We start from the raw sequence: 19,309 nt of genomic DNA on the forward strand, positions 1-19,309 counted from the left end.
TACCTTTTATGTAAAAGCACTATTTTTAGTCCTATGTTGTTGCTACACTTGTATTAAGAGATGTTTTTTTTTTCTTTTTCTCCCTCAGCTGGATGAAGGCTGCATCAGGCCCCGACCAGGAAGTGATGTAAGCAACATAAACGCTCCCTCCCCGCCTCATAAGGTACAATGAGAACACAGACTTTTATGCTGACATGTAATAAGGTGTCCCAAGTCCTGAAAAGAACATGAGTACACTTGGTCCTGACTGAAACACACTGTTGGAAACTGCTTTGATATCGTGACTTTTGAGGCTTTGGGTTTTAGACTAACAATTGTGAGAACAAATCCCCCAGTGTTACAGCCTCTCTGCTAGCCTACTTACACCCCAGTGTGATTGATTACATTCTGGGACACGTGCAAAGCCACACTGACCTGTGTCCATGTTCCCATCTCCAAGGTACAGCGCAGCGTGTCATCCAACCAGAAGCCTCAGAACCGCAGGACCACCGACCAGGGTGAGCTTGGTGTGTGCCGGAGGGGAAGTGGGTGAAGCTGTGTGGCAGAGAGGGAAACCTGGAAGAAGCAGGCAGCGATTAGATTATGATGACTGTGTGCCTGGAGCTCAGGGACAGAACCACAGTGCCAGCAGATCTAAAACATGAAGAAAACCCCTTATTATTGCTTATTCTAGCTTAAAAATTAACAGATATAATTTTACTCCTGGTGTAGGCTAGGATGGTCTCTAGTGCTGCCACAGTGAAGCATGTGGAAAAAAATTAATAAAAAATGAAAAGGCCCTAATAGGGAAGAAATGACTTTTAAAATAGGTTTTGAAAGTATTGCCTTATTTTTTCCAATAAGCCTTGCATTTAGTTTGTGGCCAGCTGTAGCCATGTTGTGAAAAAAGGAGAGGACAGAAAAGAGAGAGATGTAGAGCACCTTAGGAGAAGGTGATTTCTGTTAGAACAGAATGATGAGCAGCAGCAGTGTGGCAGAGCAGGAGATGACAGGGATGTCACAGGTTTGAACACAGCAAATGATGGGTTTTTTGATGTACTTCCTCTTGTCTTCCCCCCCCCCCAGGCTCCTCCTACTCGAAGAGAGGGGGTCAAGCAGACAACCGGACTGCAGTGGAGGATTCTGGGAGGAAGGGTTCAGGCAGCTCCACTACCAAGGTGCCGGCCAGCCCTCTGGTCTCCTCTGACCGCAAGAAGAGCGCCACACCCTCCACTGTGAGACCAAACAGCCGAACTGCTTGCACAACATTTTTTTAAACACTGAAGTTCAAAAATAAATCAGAATGACTTAATCAGTACATTCTGCTATACGTTTCACTTCATCACACAGACCTTGACATAGACAAACGAATAGTGGTTTTGGTGAATGAACAGATTTCCCTTTGTGTTAGTTGCAAAAAATATGTTTTAAAGTTTTACAGAAATTCAAAAGCACATGGAAAGTCATTGTGGCTTTGCAGAGTAAGCTAGCATCAGCCATATTTTATTTTATACTATGGTCCAAAGACCAGAGCAGATGCTAGTTACTAATTAAGCTTATTAACAGAAATGACCATGAAGGTCTTCTTATCTGCTATAAGAAAGGGAACGTGTACATCCTGTTATCTAGGTGCTCGTTTGCCATCTGTTTGCAGTGTTTGGCCTTTGTGTGTCTTTTTGTGTTAAAGCTGCATTATAGTGAAATAATACCATTTTCTGAACTTATTAGATTTGTCGTTCTAAAGTGCATTAGTAGTAAATACCCAAAACATTGTCAGCATTGTTTTTATCTTGGGTTTTGAAGCAAAGCTATAGGCATTTTCCACAGCAGAGATATTGACCTGTCATAGTAAGAAGAGCTTAGCTGTTACTAGTATAAACAGTGTGCCACTTCCATTTAAATGTCAGGAATCCATGACAGTCTGACACCATGTCCAATACTAGGGCCCTGAAAAACGGAAGTTATTGATCTTTTTTTTAAAACACCTGTGCTTTTCCTATTGTGACATGTCAAAGTGTCAGCTAGATTTATTGTCTGCTCTGTCAGCACCAGGAGAAGCCCCCAAGGCTGCAGCATTGACATACTCATTCAACAAATGCTTGTCCAACAAAGTAATACGAAATAGTTGAAAATACAAGGTTTACCGTGTGTCATACCAGTCTTGATTTTGTTTAGCATTTCAATGTTTGCACCAGTGTCCTTCTAACACATCAGATGTGACACCTACCAACAAATGTTTTACAATATAAAGATTCACCTTTGATGTTTAGAATGGGTATTTGTTTTGAGCTGAAATGGTCCCATAATTTTGGGGAGAATGCATGAATATGTGCACTGTGATTTATTTATTTTTTTGGCTTAAGGTTCCTGATTACACCTTTCTGTGGGTGTGTACAGACTGTGGTTGTTTGACCTTTTTCTCACTCTCCTGTTAGTGTTGTTGCACCTGTTAGGGCAGGACAACTTAGACTATTATTAATTCTGTTAGTATGTAAACCTTGGTGGCATCATGTTAAATCCCTTTAAAGCTGCCCCACCTCAGCCTGAACAGAGGGCTGATCTGTCAGGGTAATGGAAAACACCCATGTGGGTGTGCATGGGCTTTAAATGATAGTTCAAGAATAATAAGATAAAAATTAAAGCCTTTTGTATTTGTATGATTGTGCAGGTAATTCTGACAAGAAATGGGTTTATTACAGCAAATACTCTTGAGGCATAATTCGGTGAAGATGTAATTAAAGTCACTCACCCTTGCTGATCGCTCAGTACTCTTTCAGGAATTTTTGTTCACATTTAATGATGTTTGTTCACCTCTTTTGACTGGTCTGCTCTGACACTGTCATGTCTCTGTCCTGATCTCTGTTTTGTGAAACTTCTTCTCTCCCTTCAGAATAGCATTCTGTCCACTGGTACCGGCCGCAGTCGGAACTCTCCACTGACTGAGAGAGCAACACTTGGCCAAGGCATCCAGAATGGCAAGGACAGGTACATATACACAAGCACACGCAAACACATCATGTAAAAAGATAGATATAATCAGAAGACAAGGGCAAGTATACCCACTTAAAATCGTTCTCACTTATACGCTTTGTGTCGTCATTGGCAACCATCTAGTTGCTGTGAGGAAGCACCGCTTCCTCCCTAACATACACTTAATACAAACACACTCACTCGTGAATGCTTGTGAATGAAGCAGCCCCACAGCTGTCTCAGTGACTGAATCCCAGGCCTTGGCCGGTTCTCTCCAGAGCTGTGCCAGCTGGCTCAGGAAGGCCCACAGGGTGGGTGAAGCCCTCCTGATCAAGGAAGTCAGACCCTCTTGGGAATTTAGGCCAAACCTCCAGCAGATTACAGATTACCCGAGACGGTCTGATGGAGGCCTGCCAGTCATAGCAGAGCAGGCTTCGATGGACATGCATACCTACATTCACACATGTAGAGTATGACACACGACGGCCCAAATTTGTTCTTCAAACTCTAGCCATCTTTCTATTTTTTTATGTTAATGAAATGTACTGCTTTCCATTCTCATAAAAATGAACTTTACATCCCCTGATGTTGCCGTTAATTAAACAGGAGGTTTTTTATTGAGAATCAAATTAGGGTCAGGGCTTTAGCAAAAAAAGCAAAAATCTGAATCTCTCTCTCTCTCTTTCTCTTTTGGAGTAAATACAACGTGAGCTCCCTCCCATTCTCATTATATCTTAAATCATTCCAGCTCTGCTTTCTTCTTCAAACACATGAAACCATTTCGAGATTGACAAAACTACTGTGTGATTTGTTCCTGTTGCTTGATGTGAATTTTATACGTGAATTATAAGGCCATGAAAATGGGAATTTTAACTGTCCGTTAACGTCGAGCGTTACTTTCTGGCGTTGAATCCACCTCGTACGCATTCACACATACAACAACGCACACATCGCTCATGCTTAACCAGCCATATGCTTTGTGGGCCTTTTCTTAAGCATTAAACATTAAGCCAGACCATAATCCTAACTAAAATGTTTGTTGTCATTACTGCTTTATTACTTGTTCATGTATCAGTCTCACATGACCCCCTTGTTCCCAAAATAGCATCCTGCCTAAAACATAGTAAAATAATTGAATTGAATCTCTGTAAAGTCTGATACATGATTCCTAAGCTCTGCATGGTAATGAAGGGGTCATTTGAGACGGTGATGCCTATTGTTTTACTACTGTGGGTCTGTAGGCTCCACTAGTGGTTGTCATCTGCTTTGATTTTCAAGGTTGTTCATTATTAATGCTTTGAAGTTGGTGCTTTTATATTTGTTACACCCTCCCCCTCCCCAATTATTCTTTTGTTCTATTTCTTTCCTAATTTTTTCTTTTATTTGAGCTCATGTCCTTATGGATCCTGTTCACTCACTTTTTCTTGGTACCTCCTTTTTTTTGTTTGTTTTTATATTAATCTTTCTTCTCTCTCTTTCTCTCTAAGGAGATTGGGAAGACTTGTGATGGAATATTAACTCCTAGTGGCGCTATATGGCCTGTCTGCCTCCTAATAGGCTTACACATACACACACTCACACTGAGCCTCTAAACATTCAAACTCACACACAAGCTCAAAAACATTTCATACACTAGGCTGTCCAGCGAATGTAGTTATTTTTCCATCACTAGCCAGACTAATCCCTGTCAGAAAGAGTGAACGTCTCTTTCAACAGCATGTTGATTTTCTGTATAATTAGAAGCAGTTTTGTTGGCCTCTCTCTCTCTCCCTCTCTCTCTTTCTCTCTCTCTCTCATGGCTCATTCCTCTGCTGCCTGTTTCTAATTGTGGACAAAGTTAGAGGTGTCAGTAACGTGTAGAGGTTTGCAGATTAAGAGAGAGTTCAGGAATTAGCCAGTAATGTTTTGTATAAGTCAATAAAATCTTCTTTGTTCCTGTTACAGTTTAAAGTGTGCACAGTGGACAGGAAGGTTAGTGAGATGAAGTCAGGCACTGAGACGAGTCAAACCTGTAATGCAAGCTCAGAGGTCAGAGTCATCATCTCATATCAGGGCAGTGACGTTGTATGTCGTGCCAAACATCTACGTGTCTAAATAGAACAATTGTAGCGCCTGACCTGTGCAGGCCTACCTGAAAAAGAGCACAAATTATAGATTCAGACTCTCTCTCTCTTTTGGAGCTGCATCTGACATTGAATTTTACTGTTGATTAATCTGCAGATTAATGTATAAAATGTCTGAAAATGGTGAACAATGGCCCTCAAGTTCCCATAGCCAAGTGTGATCCATTCAGTTTGCTTATTTTATCTGATCAGATCAAAATCTTTACTCAATTTACTGTCATACAAAACAAAGACAAAGAAATATTTGCATTATAAAAGGTCAAATCATTGATTTGTATGTCATTTCTACTAAAATAAAAACAACAACAAATGATTGATTAGCAGAATTGGTGCAGAATATTTTTGTTTGTTTATTCATTTAATCGTCATAGTTCAAGTACCTTGTCCTTCTAGATACTGTTTTAGTTGAAAAGAAAATCACTGTTTCCGTGAAGTGAGCTTGTAGGAGATCAGATGTGTTGACTGCAGATTCAGGTCAACATGAGTTCAGAAGACATCACGCAGGCCCTGCCATTATGAGAAAAATGAAAGTTATAATAAACATTTCTGTGTGTGTTGAAGTTGGTCTTTGTGTCCGGTAGTTTTTACATCACAGGTGAAGGCACCACAACACAGTCCTCCTTTGAAAGAGTTTTGTTTTTAAGCACGATGAAACGGTGACAGCAGCAGGAAAGACCATCTCTTCTTTGTTCAAGTGCAACTGCTCAGTGTGTTTCCTGTCTCTGTGTCAGCTTCCTCTGTTCTTCCTCTGGTGTTCCTGTTCTCTCTGCTCTTCTCTTTCCTCCCCACCTGCCCCCCTCCCCCAATGTGTTTAATAATTGCTACTTCTAACCATGCTCCACCTCCTCGCCCGCCCACACACAAACCCCGCCCGGTGTGTTTGTTTTTCTGTATGTATGTTGTGCTCGTGTGTATTTTTGTGATTGTGTCATTGTTGCTCATGTTTGTGGGCGTGTTTGTTTGTCTGTACGTATGTGTGTGTCGGGCGGGTTATTCCTTCTCTTCCTCCCCTCCTCCCCCTCAGCCTAAACACTCCGGGCTCCCGCGCCTCCACCGCCTCGGCCGCTGCCGTCCTCTCCTCCTCCTCCTCCTCCTCCTCTTCCTCGCGTCCCCGCCACCACAAGTCCCTGTCCTCCTCCAATCATCCATGCCCCTCTGACCTGCACGCACCACGGCCCAGGCAAGTCTCTCACTCTCTCTCTCTTTCTCTCACCCACACACACTCAGGCAGACATGGCCTCACAGCTCCATCAGCTCCTTACAGCACCTTCAACTTTACTCAGCACAGATCATCATCCTTCCTGCAATAGACAAAGAGGAAAGAAGAGAGATGAATAATGGATAAAGTGATTTGTTGGCTCTAAAACAGTCCATCACTGCTAGATTAAAAAGAGAATGCCAGTTTTTAAACTTTATTTTTTTCACACTAATCCTAACAACTAGCAGGAAACCGTTTAGCCCCAGATTGTGTAACCAATCAAAGACATGGATCTTCTTCCCAGTGGGTGTTTTATTTTACACAAACTGCCCTGCTTGCCAACATCCACCTCACACACACTAACTTGAACAACGTCTGTATCTCATTTATTTTCAAATGTTTTATGCCGTTTGGTTTGCATTTGTCTTTTAATCAGCTTAAGTTAAAATTCAGCGAGAAAGTAAAAAGGACAACACATTCAACAGATTAATAAGTTTCCAAAGTTGACAATTTATTGAACCTGCCAAAATTTTGTTTTTAGTGATGGGTACACTGTGTACAGTTGTAGAAGCACAAGCAGTTCAAGTTGTTTGTTGTGGAACTGTGCACCTCACATTTGCCCAGCGGATTGTAACTGAACAGTCAGAACATGAGAACAAGATGAGCAGGTTTTTCAATGTTCTCTTCTTCTGATGGACCAGAGGTGTTTTTGTACTTGTTTTGTTTCCTAGCAGGGGGCGAAAAACATTCAGAGAAGAGACGTTATGAACCAGCAGGGATTAGGTTTCTATGCACAGCTTACAAACTGTGCTCTAGCCCTTTATATACAGGCTTTGTTATTGGCTGATTTGATAATGAGCTGCACTGTGTGCCTCCCTCTTACAGTAGGTCAGAGGACTAAAATAAGTGAAACAAGTTGAACGAGCTGGCGTTTCCTGGAGACTGTAGAGAAGTGCTGTATACTGTTGTTTTAGACATTTTCTTTCATTTAAGGCAGGACTCAGATTATATGATTGAAGGCTTTGACATATCAGTATCTCACCCCTGAATATTTATAGTTCATATTGTTTTATTGCTAAAAAGGAAAATAAATTATCTTTTGCTAAATATGCAGAAATGGCCCTGTAGTCTAGCTTCCAAGCTACTAGGTCGGGGCATAATATAAACAGACTTGATCTCTATCTGCTGTATAATTTTGGGGATTTAAAGTGTTATAATCATAAATTACATAAACCATAAAAATTCCCAAAAAAGTTGTGACGAAAAGTGATATTGAAGGAAAGAAAGCACTTTATTCAGCATCTGAAATGACCAACAAAAGGTCATATCTGTGGAGATATGTGAATTTAGTTAACGTGTTAACTTGCCTCTGAGTCGACCTGTGATGGTAAGCTGTGGCTAGAAACTGTTTAATGTCCTGTGTGTTTTAGGCCACTGAACAGCTGCTGCATGCCCTTCATAGATATTTTGCTCTGCATTTGGTTTTCTGCTATAATGTGATTGTTGACAACAGGGTTTTTCCTGGCTTGAAGTGAATTTCAGTGTGTGTACAGGAAGTAGGGTCTCTCTTAAGGTTTCCACAGCCTCTATTTTTGTTCCATTTCATTGACTCCCCAGTCTCCCATGTAAACCATGAAGCTGCCTAGGAAAACCCCTTCATCTCTTACATCTTACTAACAGTGTATTTGACCACTAGTATGTGCACTTGCAACTTTTTGTGTTTTGAGTGCACATCCTGAGTCCTGCTGCAGTCTTCCACGGTGATTTGCCCTTGTGTACTAATTACTTAATCTATTCCACTCATTTGCCTGTCTTGTCTTACACTGTGTGTGCCTTGTGTTTGTGCTTTTGCTATATCTGTTTGTTGTTTTTGCCATCTGCTGCAGGTGTACTGCTGCAACGCAGTGTCATGGAAGATAGACGTGCTTACAAAGCAAATGCAAGCTTTTAACTCCATAAATAATTACTGTGCAAATGTCCATGTGTCTTTGTCTTTGTGCGCGAGAAAGCGTGAGGGTTGCGATGCTTGGCCTTATGGCCTACACTAAGAGGATTAATTGTGTGTGTGTCACTGACCTGATGTGGCCCTAAACACTTTAGGGATTATATGAAACATCAGCGCAAGCAGACAGTGAACAGACATAGATTCATGTAGGATTTTACAGTGAGGTAAGTAGAACTTTAGAGGGAAGCAGATTTCTTCATCTGTTGATTGTCTAACTGTGTGTTTCTTTCTCACACCCTCCTCTTCACTCCCATCCCCTCTTAAACCCCATTTTGTTAATCTACCTCTTGTGGTCTTTCCCCTTTTCATCCTCCTGCTTTCTTATTTCTTGCTTTCTCTTGTCTCCGTCACCCTGAATTCTTCTTCATTTGCACCTTCTCTTTTATCACACTTTCCAACCTCTTATCCTTCAATCTTTTCACACCTCTTTCTTCTTCTCCACATCTACCTTCCCATCCTCTCACTGGTTCTTTACCATCCCTTCCTTCATTTCCCTCCACTGTCTTCCCAATCTTGTCCATAGCGCCCCACCTCAGCGGGCACCCGGTGCCTCCCCGTCTGCCCACAACATCAGCAGCGCTGCCGTGTCAGACCGTACCAACTTCTCCAGAGGGGTGGGAATTCGCAGCACGTTCCATGCAGGCCAGCAGCGGGTGGCCCGGGACCAGCAGGGCCCCGCATACCCTGGTGGGCCCGCTTCCCCTTCACTGTCACATGGCAACAGCCAGGCCCGGAGGACACACGGCGCCACAGGGATTTTCAGCAAGTTCACATCCAAGTTTGTACGCAGGTGAGTAATGGAATAGAGAAGCGGGAGGATATCGGGAAGGGCAGGTGAGGGCCAAAGAAGAAAGTTTGTAGCTTTATAAATGCAAAGCAGTCATGGTAGCATCTGTTCTATTTATTATCCACCTACTTTGTAGCTTAAGTACAGTTGGAAGCTTTTTCTGAGTATTGAGGTTTCACTTTGAACCAGAAAATGATTGGGTTTATGTTAGAAGGCATTTCATCTGCTGGTTTCTCCTCAGGAATGTGGTACTGTACGTCCATGGCATCTCTGGTTTTCAGAGTATTTTTTTAAAGGGACTGGTCTCATCTCATCCCTGTCACTAAACTCTGCTAAGAGTAGAACAGGAGAGGAAGGGAACAGCTGTGTCTTCTCTGTAATTTTGGAGGAGTAATTCTGGTTGTGGTTCCATGTCTGGCCTAGTTTCCATCTCAGCTCTGGTGGTGCAGGTTGTAGCAGTTCAGTCTACTCTCATGGATACCTGGTCATAATGAAAATTAAAGTTTATAGTTTTTTTTTTGTTTGTTTGTTTTTTTTTTGTAATTGAAGTCAATTTTCTAGTTTTGAACCTGCTGTTTTTGTAAATACAGTTAGCCAAAGAAGTATAAAAGTGTGTGACAAATAGTGATATTTCTTTCTTGCTGATTGTAACTTTTGACAGATATTGGCATTAGTTTGACTTGAAGTTGATACATGTCAGTATACCAACATGAAACATGTTAAATGCCGGTGATTAAAGGACAAAGTTAATGTTCTCCATGTTTTTCTCATTAAAAGAAAAATCATAATAAGGCCAAAATCAACTATGCATTCTTTAGTTTTCCCCACTCCTTCTGTGGTAGGCAGGTAGGTAGAACATCCATCAGCAGGGCACTGCAGTTTTTCACTGACGTTACTCAAATAGGATTAAACTGCATTTTTAGTCGAGAATGAATACGTTTGGTGCTTTGGTGATTGTTTAACACAGTAAAATTGCATATGTTGCAACAGTTGAACTCAGTGGCACAGAGGAATAGACAGATTATTACAAAATAAATAGTCAGTTTTGGTTTTTTTATGCGTTTTATTGACAACAATATAATAGAATAATTCACTCCCTTTAAATTTTGCTGCACTACAACTAAAGTTTAATTTATTACAGATGGACAAGTTGTAGGCAGATTCTTATGAAAGGAGATGAATTATGTCAAGTAACAAGGCCAGAGAAAATGAACTCATTTATTTATGATGTCATTCGTTTAGTCAGTTTTGACCTGAATCCTATGTGAAGTGTGATGAAGTTTGTAGGCGGCTGAGTCAGAATAAGAGAGGACAAGAGCACAGAGCAGACGAGAGGAGAAGCACTGAGGCTGACAGAGATGTGGAGGAGAGAACGTGGGGGTTTGAAGGTGGCAGGAACAAGACTGAAGAGGAAGCTCCAAGTAAGCAATGAAGGAATGAAAAGCTGAAAGAGCAGGTAAAGTCGAGACGTTTGTCCTGCTCGCCCCAGTTTCACCAATGAGCCCTGGAGGTTGCTTTTGAACACAAGTGCTAAACGGTGTAAGAGAAAAGGAGGCTGTGTTTCTGTTTATGTTGATTACTTAAAAAAAGACAGGAATTGAGAAAGTTAAATTAGCCAGACCCGACTGCTTGGGTGTTGGTGTAGAGCTGATAGTGTGTGTGTGTGTGTGTGTGTAAAGGCGGAGGTACAGGCACAGAGACTCTCCAGGCCTCCCACTCAGAGATACTGTAGCTCCGTGGCGACAGTATCCATGGTTACACCGGAGATATCACTTTTCCCTCAACTATAAATACCACTAGTGGGGACACCTTGAGATATATACACACACACACAACTTGGCATGCTAATAGGGAGTAGAGGTAGTGGAGACAGAGAGATTAAGTTGCATTTGTACAGTTTGACCAAGCACACACATCCACTCGCTGTGTTTTATTAACATATCAGATAACCTCACCACTGCACTTTGCTGCTTGCTCCGAAGAGTGATGTTTCTTTGTCCTTCAGATATGTGGATGTGTGTGCGCACGTGTGTATGTATGGAGGAGAATGTCTCTTAATGTGTGTTAAAGATTATGTTGTTGCATAACCTGTGTTTTCCCATTTGAAATGTGTCTGTGTGTGTAGGAGGTGGTTTTCTCTCTTTCTTGTTTGAATTTTTTTTTATCCCGTTTGAACTTCTCACTTCACAGGCGTTTCTTTTCAGGATCACCCAGGACTCGTCTGTAATTGGAGGAACACTTCATTTCCTGTTGGGCGAGAAGGGGTGGGGGTGACTGTTAAGACTTTAACCAGTAGAGCCCATTAAATCCCTCAAAGGTGTCGCTGGTGTGCATTTAATAATGTCTGATCACACCTAGAGTTCCCGCATTTAAAACACATTCGGGCTGAAAGTTGGTGGCAGGAACACTGGTTTTCTTTTTTGTTGTTCATTTTTATTGCTTTGTGCTTGCTGCTTCAGTCCAAAGTGAGTCTGGTTCATGTTGGACTTTTGTTTCTGAGAGTTTGCTTTAAAGTTTGCTACTCAAGGGGCAGCTTGTCTTATGCAAGAAAGTCATAAATATATGTTTTATACATGCGTTTTTTTCTCTTTCTTTATCCCTCTTTTGTTTTTGTAGAAATCTCTCGTTCAGGTTTCCAAGAAGGTAGGCAACATCCCCAACGTTAAATATAACCCCTTGATATATACACACACGTATATTCTCTTCTTTATATATATTTCAATATATATATATATATATATTTTCTCCCCCTTTGGTGTTTCATGCGGCTTTGTTGAAATCTTCCTTTTGTGCCTTGAGCCTTATCTTCTCTCCTGTTTTTTTTTTTTCCTCCTCTGGCTGACCCCTTTTTTGAGCCTTCTGGTTTTGAATGTCGTGTTTTGGCCCATTTTCAGTTTTTTATTTATTTATTTTTGTACTAACTTCCCTCTCACCCAGCCACCCACAGATTTAACTCACTCACATAATCATGTGGCATAATAACACCTCAACCCTCTTCGTCCCTCCACCGTCCTTCCCACTCACCTCTTCTTCATCCTCGCCCCCACATTTCTATTTATTTACCAGGTAGTGTGTGTGTGAGCTTGTATATTCCCCTGTAGCATCCAGGATTTAGGTCAAGTCTTAATGGTGCAATAAATCAAGCTACTTCCTTCCTGCTCTTAACCCTTTTGCTTTCTTAGCTTCAGTTGCAGGTAGCATTGTCCTTCTATTGAGCCTCTATATTTTTAAAAAGTGGTGATGTAATGGTAAAAAAAAGCTATTCAATTGACCAAAGTCATTTAAAGCTTAAAGAAGCACCACCATCAGAGATTTCAGTTTTTTAAGTTACGATCAGCCGTGTTCACCTTAGTCTAGCTGTGTTGCTAACCATTCATGCTAACCTACCAAACCCTCCACACTGTCACCCATCTCACCTTTCTGCTCTCATCAGTGTGGTCATTGTGGCTAAGGAAAGCTCAGTTACAGAGAGTGAGGTTGTATTTGTAGTTTTAGGTGTAAGTTTCTGTAGATCTCTTTGGGGAGCTAGCGTGTAAGAACAAGTCCCTTGCTGTAGTTGAGGACGGAGGTAGAGAGGAGGAGAGGACCCAGGAGGGACGAGGCTGCAGCGTTTCTCAGGCTGCACTCTTTTCCAGAGGCTGCACTCTTCCTTTCTTTCATCACTCTCTTCTCACTCTGGCACTGGCTGTCTAACAGCAGCAGCAACAGAACTGGATGGCTTTGACCCACTCTGCCTGGAAAAGACTTTTACACCGTCAACACACACACACAGAGAATGACACTCCATGCACACAGACACATATGTGCACTTATACACCCAGACATTTACATACATACATACATACATACACACACAGTTCGTCTCTATGCTCATGTAGATATTCCCACTATGTGAGGTTGCTAAACACATTTCACATTTATATATGTGCATGCTGAACACACATTTCACAGCCACGTTTGTGTCACACACACACTTGGTGTTGAGTCTGTTGACTGCTTTTTACCAGCTGGTCAGGCAATTTCCTTTAATCTGGAGCATTGCACCACCTGGTGGTGAGAAGCTGTAATGCTGACTTGATTCAGTTTATCAAGTAAAAATGCCATTAGGCTTTTTAAGGATTCTCATTAATCAATAAAGTTAAAATACTAGAGAGAGAAAAATATTCTGGGGCTAATAGGCTATTGTACCTTTAAGCAAAAAGGATCAATTGTAGTTGCACATGATTACAGTGCACCATATGTATAAGTGATATATATTTGGACTCCAGTAATCATCATATCAGTGTTTTGTTTTTCCTTGACATCATAGTGCTCCTCCTCTGCCATTTTTGCATGCTCAGTTGTGCTTTAGCGAAACACAAATGGATGCAAAATGGCAAAGGATTGTTCACAAATTTATCTCTGTTTGTATTATTTTTAAAAAAACTTGTGTAACCTCTCCATTTCTCTGACTTGTCATCTCCCATGTCCTATAATTTTTAACCATGTTTCTGTTGCAGGAGGCATTTTACATGATGTTTTTGGTTATTTTGTTTAATGGGGCAAATCAGGAATGATGTCTTTTCCCTCAACAGAATGAATTTAAGATCACAAATCTGTTGTGTGTGTCACTTTCCTCCCATTGTCTGCATGTGTTTTGCTGTTGTCGGTCTTTGTTTTTTATTGCTGTCTGCTTTTCTCCCTTCAGTTTGTTTTTCCATGTCATGTCTGTTGATATGTGAGAGAAAATGTCTTATACATACAGATGATAAAGTGTTGTTTTCAGGGAATGTGTGTGCATTATAAACAGCCTGTGTGTAGGTCCAGTGTTACTAATACAGGTTTTAATGCAGTGCTGGGATCATTAACCCTCCTAACCTCCTGTAGCCACAGGACTTGCCCTCATCATGCCGACCATTCTGTTCCAAACCATTCCATCCTGGCCCAAAACATTCCACATCATATTTTGTTCCTCATTTCATTCCAAGCCATTCCATTCTGCTCCACAGTGTTGGGCCTACTTTAATTTTGTCCTAAACTGAATATATTATATTGAGCTACCTAGTTTTTGTCCAAAGTTTGTTTAATTTGGACCAGCTCATTTTGCATAGTGCTCCAGACCAGCTCCATATCAATTCAGGCCATTCCATTTCACCCGTTATCTTTTTCTGATCCATACTGGAGCTGAATGCACCAGCTCTTTGCAAGTTCCAACTTGCCCTAGTTGCTAGTTGTGTGTTTGCTGTTGCTAGATCAAACATGTTTGTTTCACACATAGAGATGGCCTGATACAAAACAGGTTAACAGGCAGGTGTAGCTGTTGTGTAGCTTGCAGAACAAACTGACAGATCTAATTTATGACCTGTTTCGTTTATATTTTAAATTGCTTTTCACACAACAGAGTCGTGTCCTGTACCTTAAACTGCATAATCAGTTCCCCCTTCACTCTCAACAACCTTAATACTACTAACTACATTTGAAAGGAATAACAGTTGTTTATTCTTGAGCCCCATAAAACAGTTTTGGGAGGTATGGCTTGTGGTGCTGCAGCGTCTTCCTGATTACATAATTAACTTTTTGATTTGATGGCACTACATGTTTCCTTGTTAATGTTTAATACAGTAGTGCATGTTAGTTGACTTTTTAATAGCGCAACCCAATTTACAAAGTCATGAAGCTGAAATTCACTAAATCTGAAACCAGTCAAACTATCTGTCTGAATCTCGTCGCTAAGAAGAAAACGGTTTTAACATAAAAGTAGGAATGAGTTCATGAATAGCAGCTGCATCTTAGTCCTGTTCTTCACTTATCTTTCCAACTGACCAGTCAAGACGTCTGCTCAGTGGGAGAGCTCGGGTAACGTGGTTGCACAGAGCAAACTGGCTTTGGTATCTGGAGCACAGCAGTGCATTATGGGTTGTGAGGTCCTCGAGTGTCACTGGACTTTCAGCATTTAGAGTGGAATTATATATTTGCCAACAATGTTCAGTGTGGTTGGATTGGAGCATTCAGGCAGGCATGGCGAGTGTCACTGTGTTCAGCCAGTTGATTTGCTGTCTGTTTGAGTCATATGTTGGCCCTAGCCCTCAAAAAAAGACTAAACTTGTTGATTTTTTTCGAGGAGTCCGTATGAGGGAGAGGGTCGAGATGAGGGGAGCAGGTGAGATACAGAACAGCCTGAAAAACCCAAAAACCCTACAGACCCTGAGAGTTTACCAAATCTGCCTGCTGATCAATAGACTAGAGCCAATCAGTATTGGGGGGGTGAGCTGGGATGTAATTGGCTGGTGATGGTGGTAGCTGTTTAACCAATCAAGGGACGGGAGTTTAGCATGAATGGTAGCATCCCAGAGAGTGAGAGTGATGGTGTGGAGGTTGACCTGCATGGTGGTGTGTGTGTGTGAGCGGAAACCAGAATCCAAGTACCCAAATGTGTGTTTGCGTGCAAGTAAACATGAAACTCACAAACACAGCCTCAGATATAAACCCACACACCTTTGTGATCTGAGACGTGAACACACAAGCACTCACAGGGGTACTTAAAAAAATTTTATTCTTGTTTTGATTCATTTCCACAATCTCATCATCTCCCTCTTCCTCTCAATCCGTCCTCTCCTCTCCTCCCACCTTGTTTGTCTCTGCTTTTTAAAATAATTCTCACACTTCTCCTTTTTGTCTGTTCGTTCATTTCTCCCTCCCTCTCCTGTATCTCCCCACCTCTCCTCTCGCTCTCATTCTCTCTTCCTTCTTTCATCTGTTTCATCTGTCCTTTCTTCCTCTCCTCCTCCACCCTCCCATTCTTCCACCCAGGTCCATGCTGAGCAGTACAGTGGACAAGTCCGAGAAGACGTCAGGTGGTGTTCTCTCCTCCTCGTCCAACAACGACGAGAACAACTCCTCGCCAGGATCTGGTAACACTGGTAGGCCTCGTTTTGTTCTTGCTTTTTTACTTTTATAGAATAAATACAAGTCACTTGCAGTATTTCATTAACACTTTTTTACAACCAACAATGCCGACTTTATTCTATTTAAAAGTGTTTCTAATGAGACATTCAGGCTACGTGCTAAAATGTCTCTAATCCAGAAACACCGCCGCAAACCACAACCTCAGTAACAAACAGGAAAAGTCAGTAGTAGTAATGGTGTCAGTAAAGCCAAACAATTTTCTTTGTAAAGTTAGTGGCCACCGAGTTTTTAATAAAATCACTAAAGGACCATGACTAACAATAACATTGAAAAATAAAATAAAGAAACAAAAGGAAAAGGGGGCCAAGTACAGATCCTTGAGGCACTTCATCTTCCAGCTTAGTTGATTCACAAAGTAAATGAATACAAGCTAGTTGACAACAATTTTCTTGAGTTATTTAGTCTTTAATCAGCTCTAGATTACAAAGCAATTCCTGACTTCCAGATTTTAATGTGCAGATTTGCAGCTTGTCTGTTTAATGTCACAGTAAATTTATCATTTGGGGTTTTGAGCAGTTGGTAGAACAAAGCTTCAACTCCAGGAAATTATGATCAGCATTTTTTTACCATTTTATAGACTAAATTATTAATAGATCACTATTGACAACATGAAGCTTGTGTTACAGCCAGACTCCTGATCTCTGCTTTAGTTTTTTTTGTTTTGGTTTTTCTTCATTTTTTTAAAAGTCAATGTAAGCCTTCAAGGAGCGTTGTACTGAATCTTTAAATCAGTTTGATAATGACAACTTTAATTAGTTGCTGCCCCAGTGCCCTGAAATGTCACTGAGGGTTTCAGGGGATGCTAATCAGTTCTTATTCAGTGTTGTCTTAATGGGTTTTATATTTCAGAATATCGCAACTATTTCCTGTCTGCTTCATTTTTCATTCTGTTTGCTCCATTCTTCTGGTCTCCCTCTGCACTTCATACAGTTTTTCAACCCTCCCTCTTTTCTTCTTTGCCCTCCTCCAGGTGGCACTGGTACCCCTCCAGCCATCGCCAGCCAGAAGGACTCGGCCAAGCCGCGCTCACTGCGCTTCACCTGGTCCATGAAGACCACTTCGTCCATGGAGCCCATGGAGATGATGCGCGAGATCCGTAAAGTGCTTGATTCCAACAGCTGCGAGTATGAGTTGCGTGAGCGCTACATGCTACTGTGCGTGTCGGGAAACCCGGCACGTGACGACTTTGTTCAGTGGGAGATGGAGGTGTGCAAGCTGCCTCGGCTCTCCCTAAACGGCGTGCGCTTCAAGCGGATCTCGGGCACGTCCATCGCTTTCAAGAACATTGCCTCAAAGATTGCCAATGAGCTCAAACTCTGAGTGCAGAGATGCAGCGAGGAGAGTTGAGATTAAAGGTGGCAATGGGAGGGTGGAGGGTGGAGGGGGAGAAAGCAAGGATGAAAATGGCATTGTAGGCAGGGTGGGGGTGCTGTGGAGGTCAGAAGGTAAGCCAAAGGGTGGGATCATTTTAAAAAGAACATGATTGTTATCTGGACAAAGCAGGGCTACCACTTCTCTGTGACCAGAAAATGTTCCTTTTCTAGATGTTTGGTTTGCTAAGTTCTCGAGGCCCTGCGATTAGAAACTCTGAGCTGATTTCCTCTGAGTTGTGAAGTACTTACAGACCGAGGTCTCCTCTCTCCCGCCTGGGTTTCTTTTGTCATGTTCTGCTTAGACGTTCCACTCTTCTGCATGTCCAGTCTGCTCTCTGTTTTTTAACAAGTCACACTTCGATCACATTGACCACTCCTGTCACATCTTACTGCTATTTATTAGTTTCTCTGCACAGATCTGCTGCCAGGTATTTCTGGGTAAGGGGGGAACCAGGTGAAAATGGGAGCTGCCTGGAGGACTGACAGAGCAGAGGAATTGCTGAAACAAACATTCTGCTTTCTCTCTGAACATCTGAACGATTGACAGAAAATATGAAACCTTATTTTGCTGAAAAACTCAAAGGAGGTTGGCTTGAATTGGTTCAGATTGTGCTCCACAGCTGAACGGACTCCAACTGAGCCAGGACTTTGGCTGCTAAAGCCCACCGTCACACACAAACACACCTCCAGATGGATTTTGGATGGCTGAACTCGTACTGTCATTGGTGAAAGGACCCTGCCCACCCAAAGACCTCCCCTCTCGCCCTGAAACAAACTTCTAAAAATCCACTTGATCCATTCTCACTCACACAGTCACTCATCACTCCTCCCTCTTCCTCTAATGTCAAACTGAACTCAACACAAACACTTCCATCTTCTCACCTCTCCACTCCCATTATCTTCCTCAGTTTTGATTTCTCTTTCACCATCAAGCCTGAGGAGCCAGCTGATGTCGCCATCGATTTTACGGCCTGTGTCTTTAAGTCTGTACTTCTTATTTTATTTTTTAACTTAGTTTGTTTTATTGCTTTTACAAAGAGTTGTGCACTGGAAAAGTGGGGCATATTGGAACCTGGAGAGGGAAGGACAGTCTATGGACAAGGTAGTTGATGGATTTTATGTTGCCTTTGTTTGAAAATAAATTTAAAATTTGTTTTATTATATATGTCAGCACATAAATGCTCAAATGAGTCATTTGTAATAATGTTTTTGTAAGTTGGTATCCCCTCAGTTGGCACTGCACTTTCTTATCCAGAATGTCAGTGTTGTACCAACACATTTCTCCTCCACCTCTGATACACGTTCCCAAAGAGCAAACACACAACAAACGTGTGGTTTGAGTATGTTTGTGCGTGCGAGTGTATTATAAAAGATCACTGGGGGGGAGAGAATCAACGACACGACAAATGAATTCTTCTCTGCAGTGTTGTCGGTTTGTACAGATGTTTTTCAGAAACGGGGTGTGAAGGGTCATGTTGGGCCATATCATTGCTGCCTTTTCAGTGTACTGCACCTTTAATACATTTAACACCCCCCACACAGTTCTTAGTGTATCAGATGAAACACCCCACCCCCCTGCCCAAATACAGGAGTCACTGATGTATTTAATGATGTTGATGGTGGTGAGAACTACTGCTTATTTCTGGCCATTTTCCTTTTTTCATGTTTTTATTTTTTTATTTTTTTGTTTGTTTGTTTTGTTTTTCATTGGCCTTAGTGGTCCACAGTGGCTTGAAGCAGAGAGAGAAAGCAGGACAGACTTTTTATGGTGTTCTCAGATCAGAGCTCATGTTCAACACCACAAACCAGAAGAAGTTGCTTCTTTTTCTCTTTCTCTGCATTTGATGTTCCAGTGTCTTGAAGCTGAAGAAAAACACACACACACACACACACACACACACACACACACACACACACGGGGTGAGAGAA

At 41.7% G+C, this 19,309-nt stretch overlaps 1 protein-coding gene across 12 annotated transcripts in view; it reads left to right on the top strand.

The window, feature by feature from the left end:
* The window catches only part of mark2b (MAP/microtubule affinity-regulating kinase 2b), a 46,975-nt gene extending 27,673 nt beyond the window's left edge, over positions 1–19,302 (top strand). For 3 of the 12 annotated variants that reach the window (XM_020610191.1, XM_020610199.1, XM_020610192.1), the window contains exons 12-21: positions 89–163; positions 440–497; positions 1,066–1,214; positions 2,870–2,964; positions 6,097–6,252; positions 8,799–9,065; positions 11,679–11,705; positions 15,163–15,201; positions 15,852–15,961; positions 16,978–19,302. In XM_020610191.1, the coding sequence (XP_020465847.1) occupies positions 89–163; positions 440–497; positions 1,066–1,214; positions 2,870–2,964; positions 6,097–6,252; positions 8,799–9,065; positions 11,679–11,705; positions 15,163–15,201; positions 15,852–15,961; positions 16,978–17,327 (1,326 nt within the window). In that variant the 3' untranslated portion in view covers positions 17,328–19,302. The other 9 variants (XM_020610201.1, XM_020610203.1, XM_020610197.1 and 6 more) reach the window with 8 other exon arrangements.
* Positions 19,303–19,309: the final 7 nt, after the last annotated feature.

This window comes from Monopterus albus, unplaced genomic scaffold (assembly GCF_001952655.1).
Source record: "Monopterus albus unplaced genomic scaffold, M_albus_1.0 scaffold104.1, whole genome shotgun sequence".
Taxonomy (NCBI): Eukaryota; Metazoa; Chordata; class Actinopteri; order Synbranchiformes; family Synbranchidae; genus Monopterus; species Monopterus albus.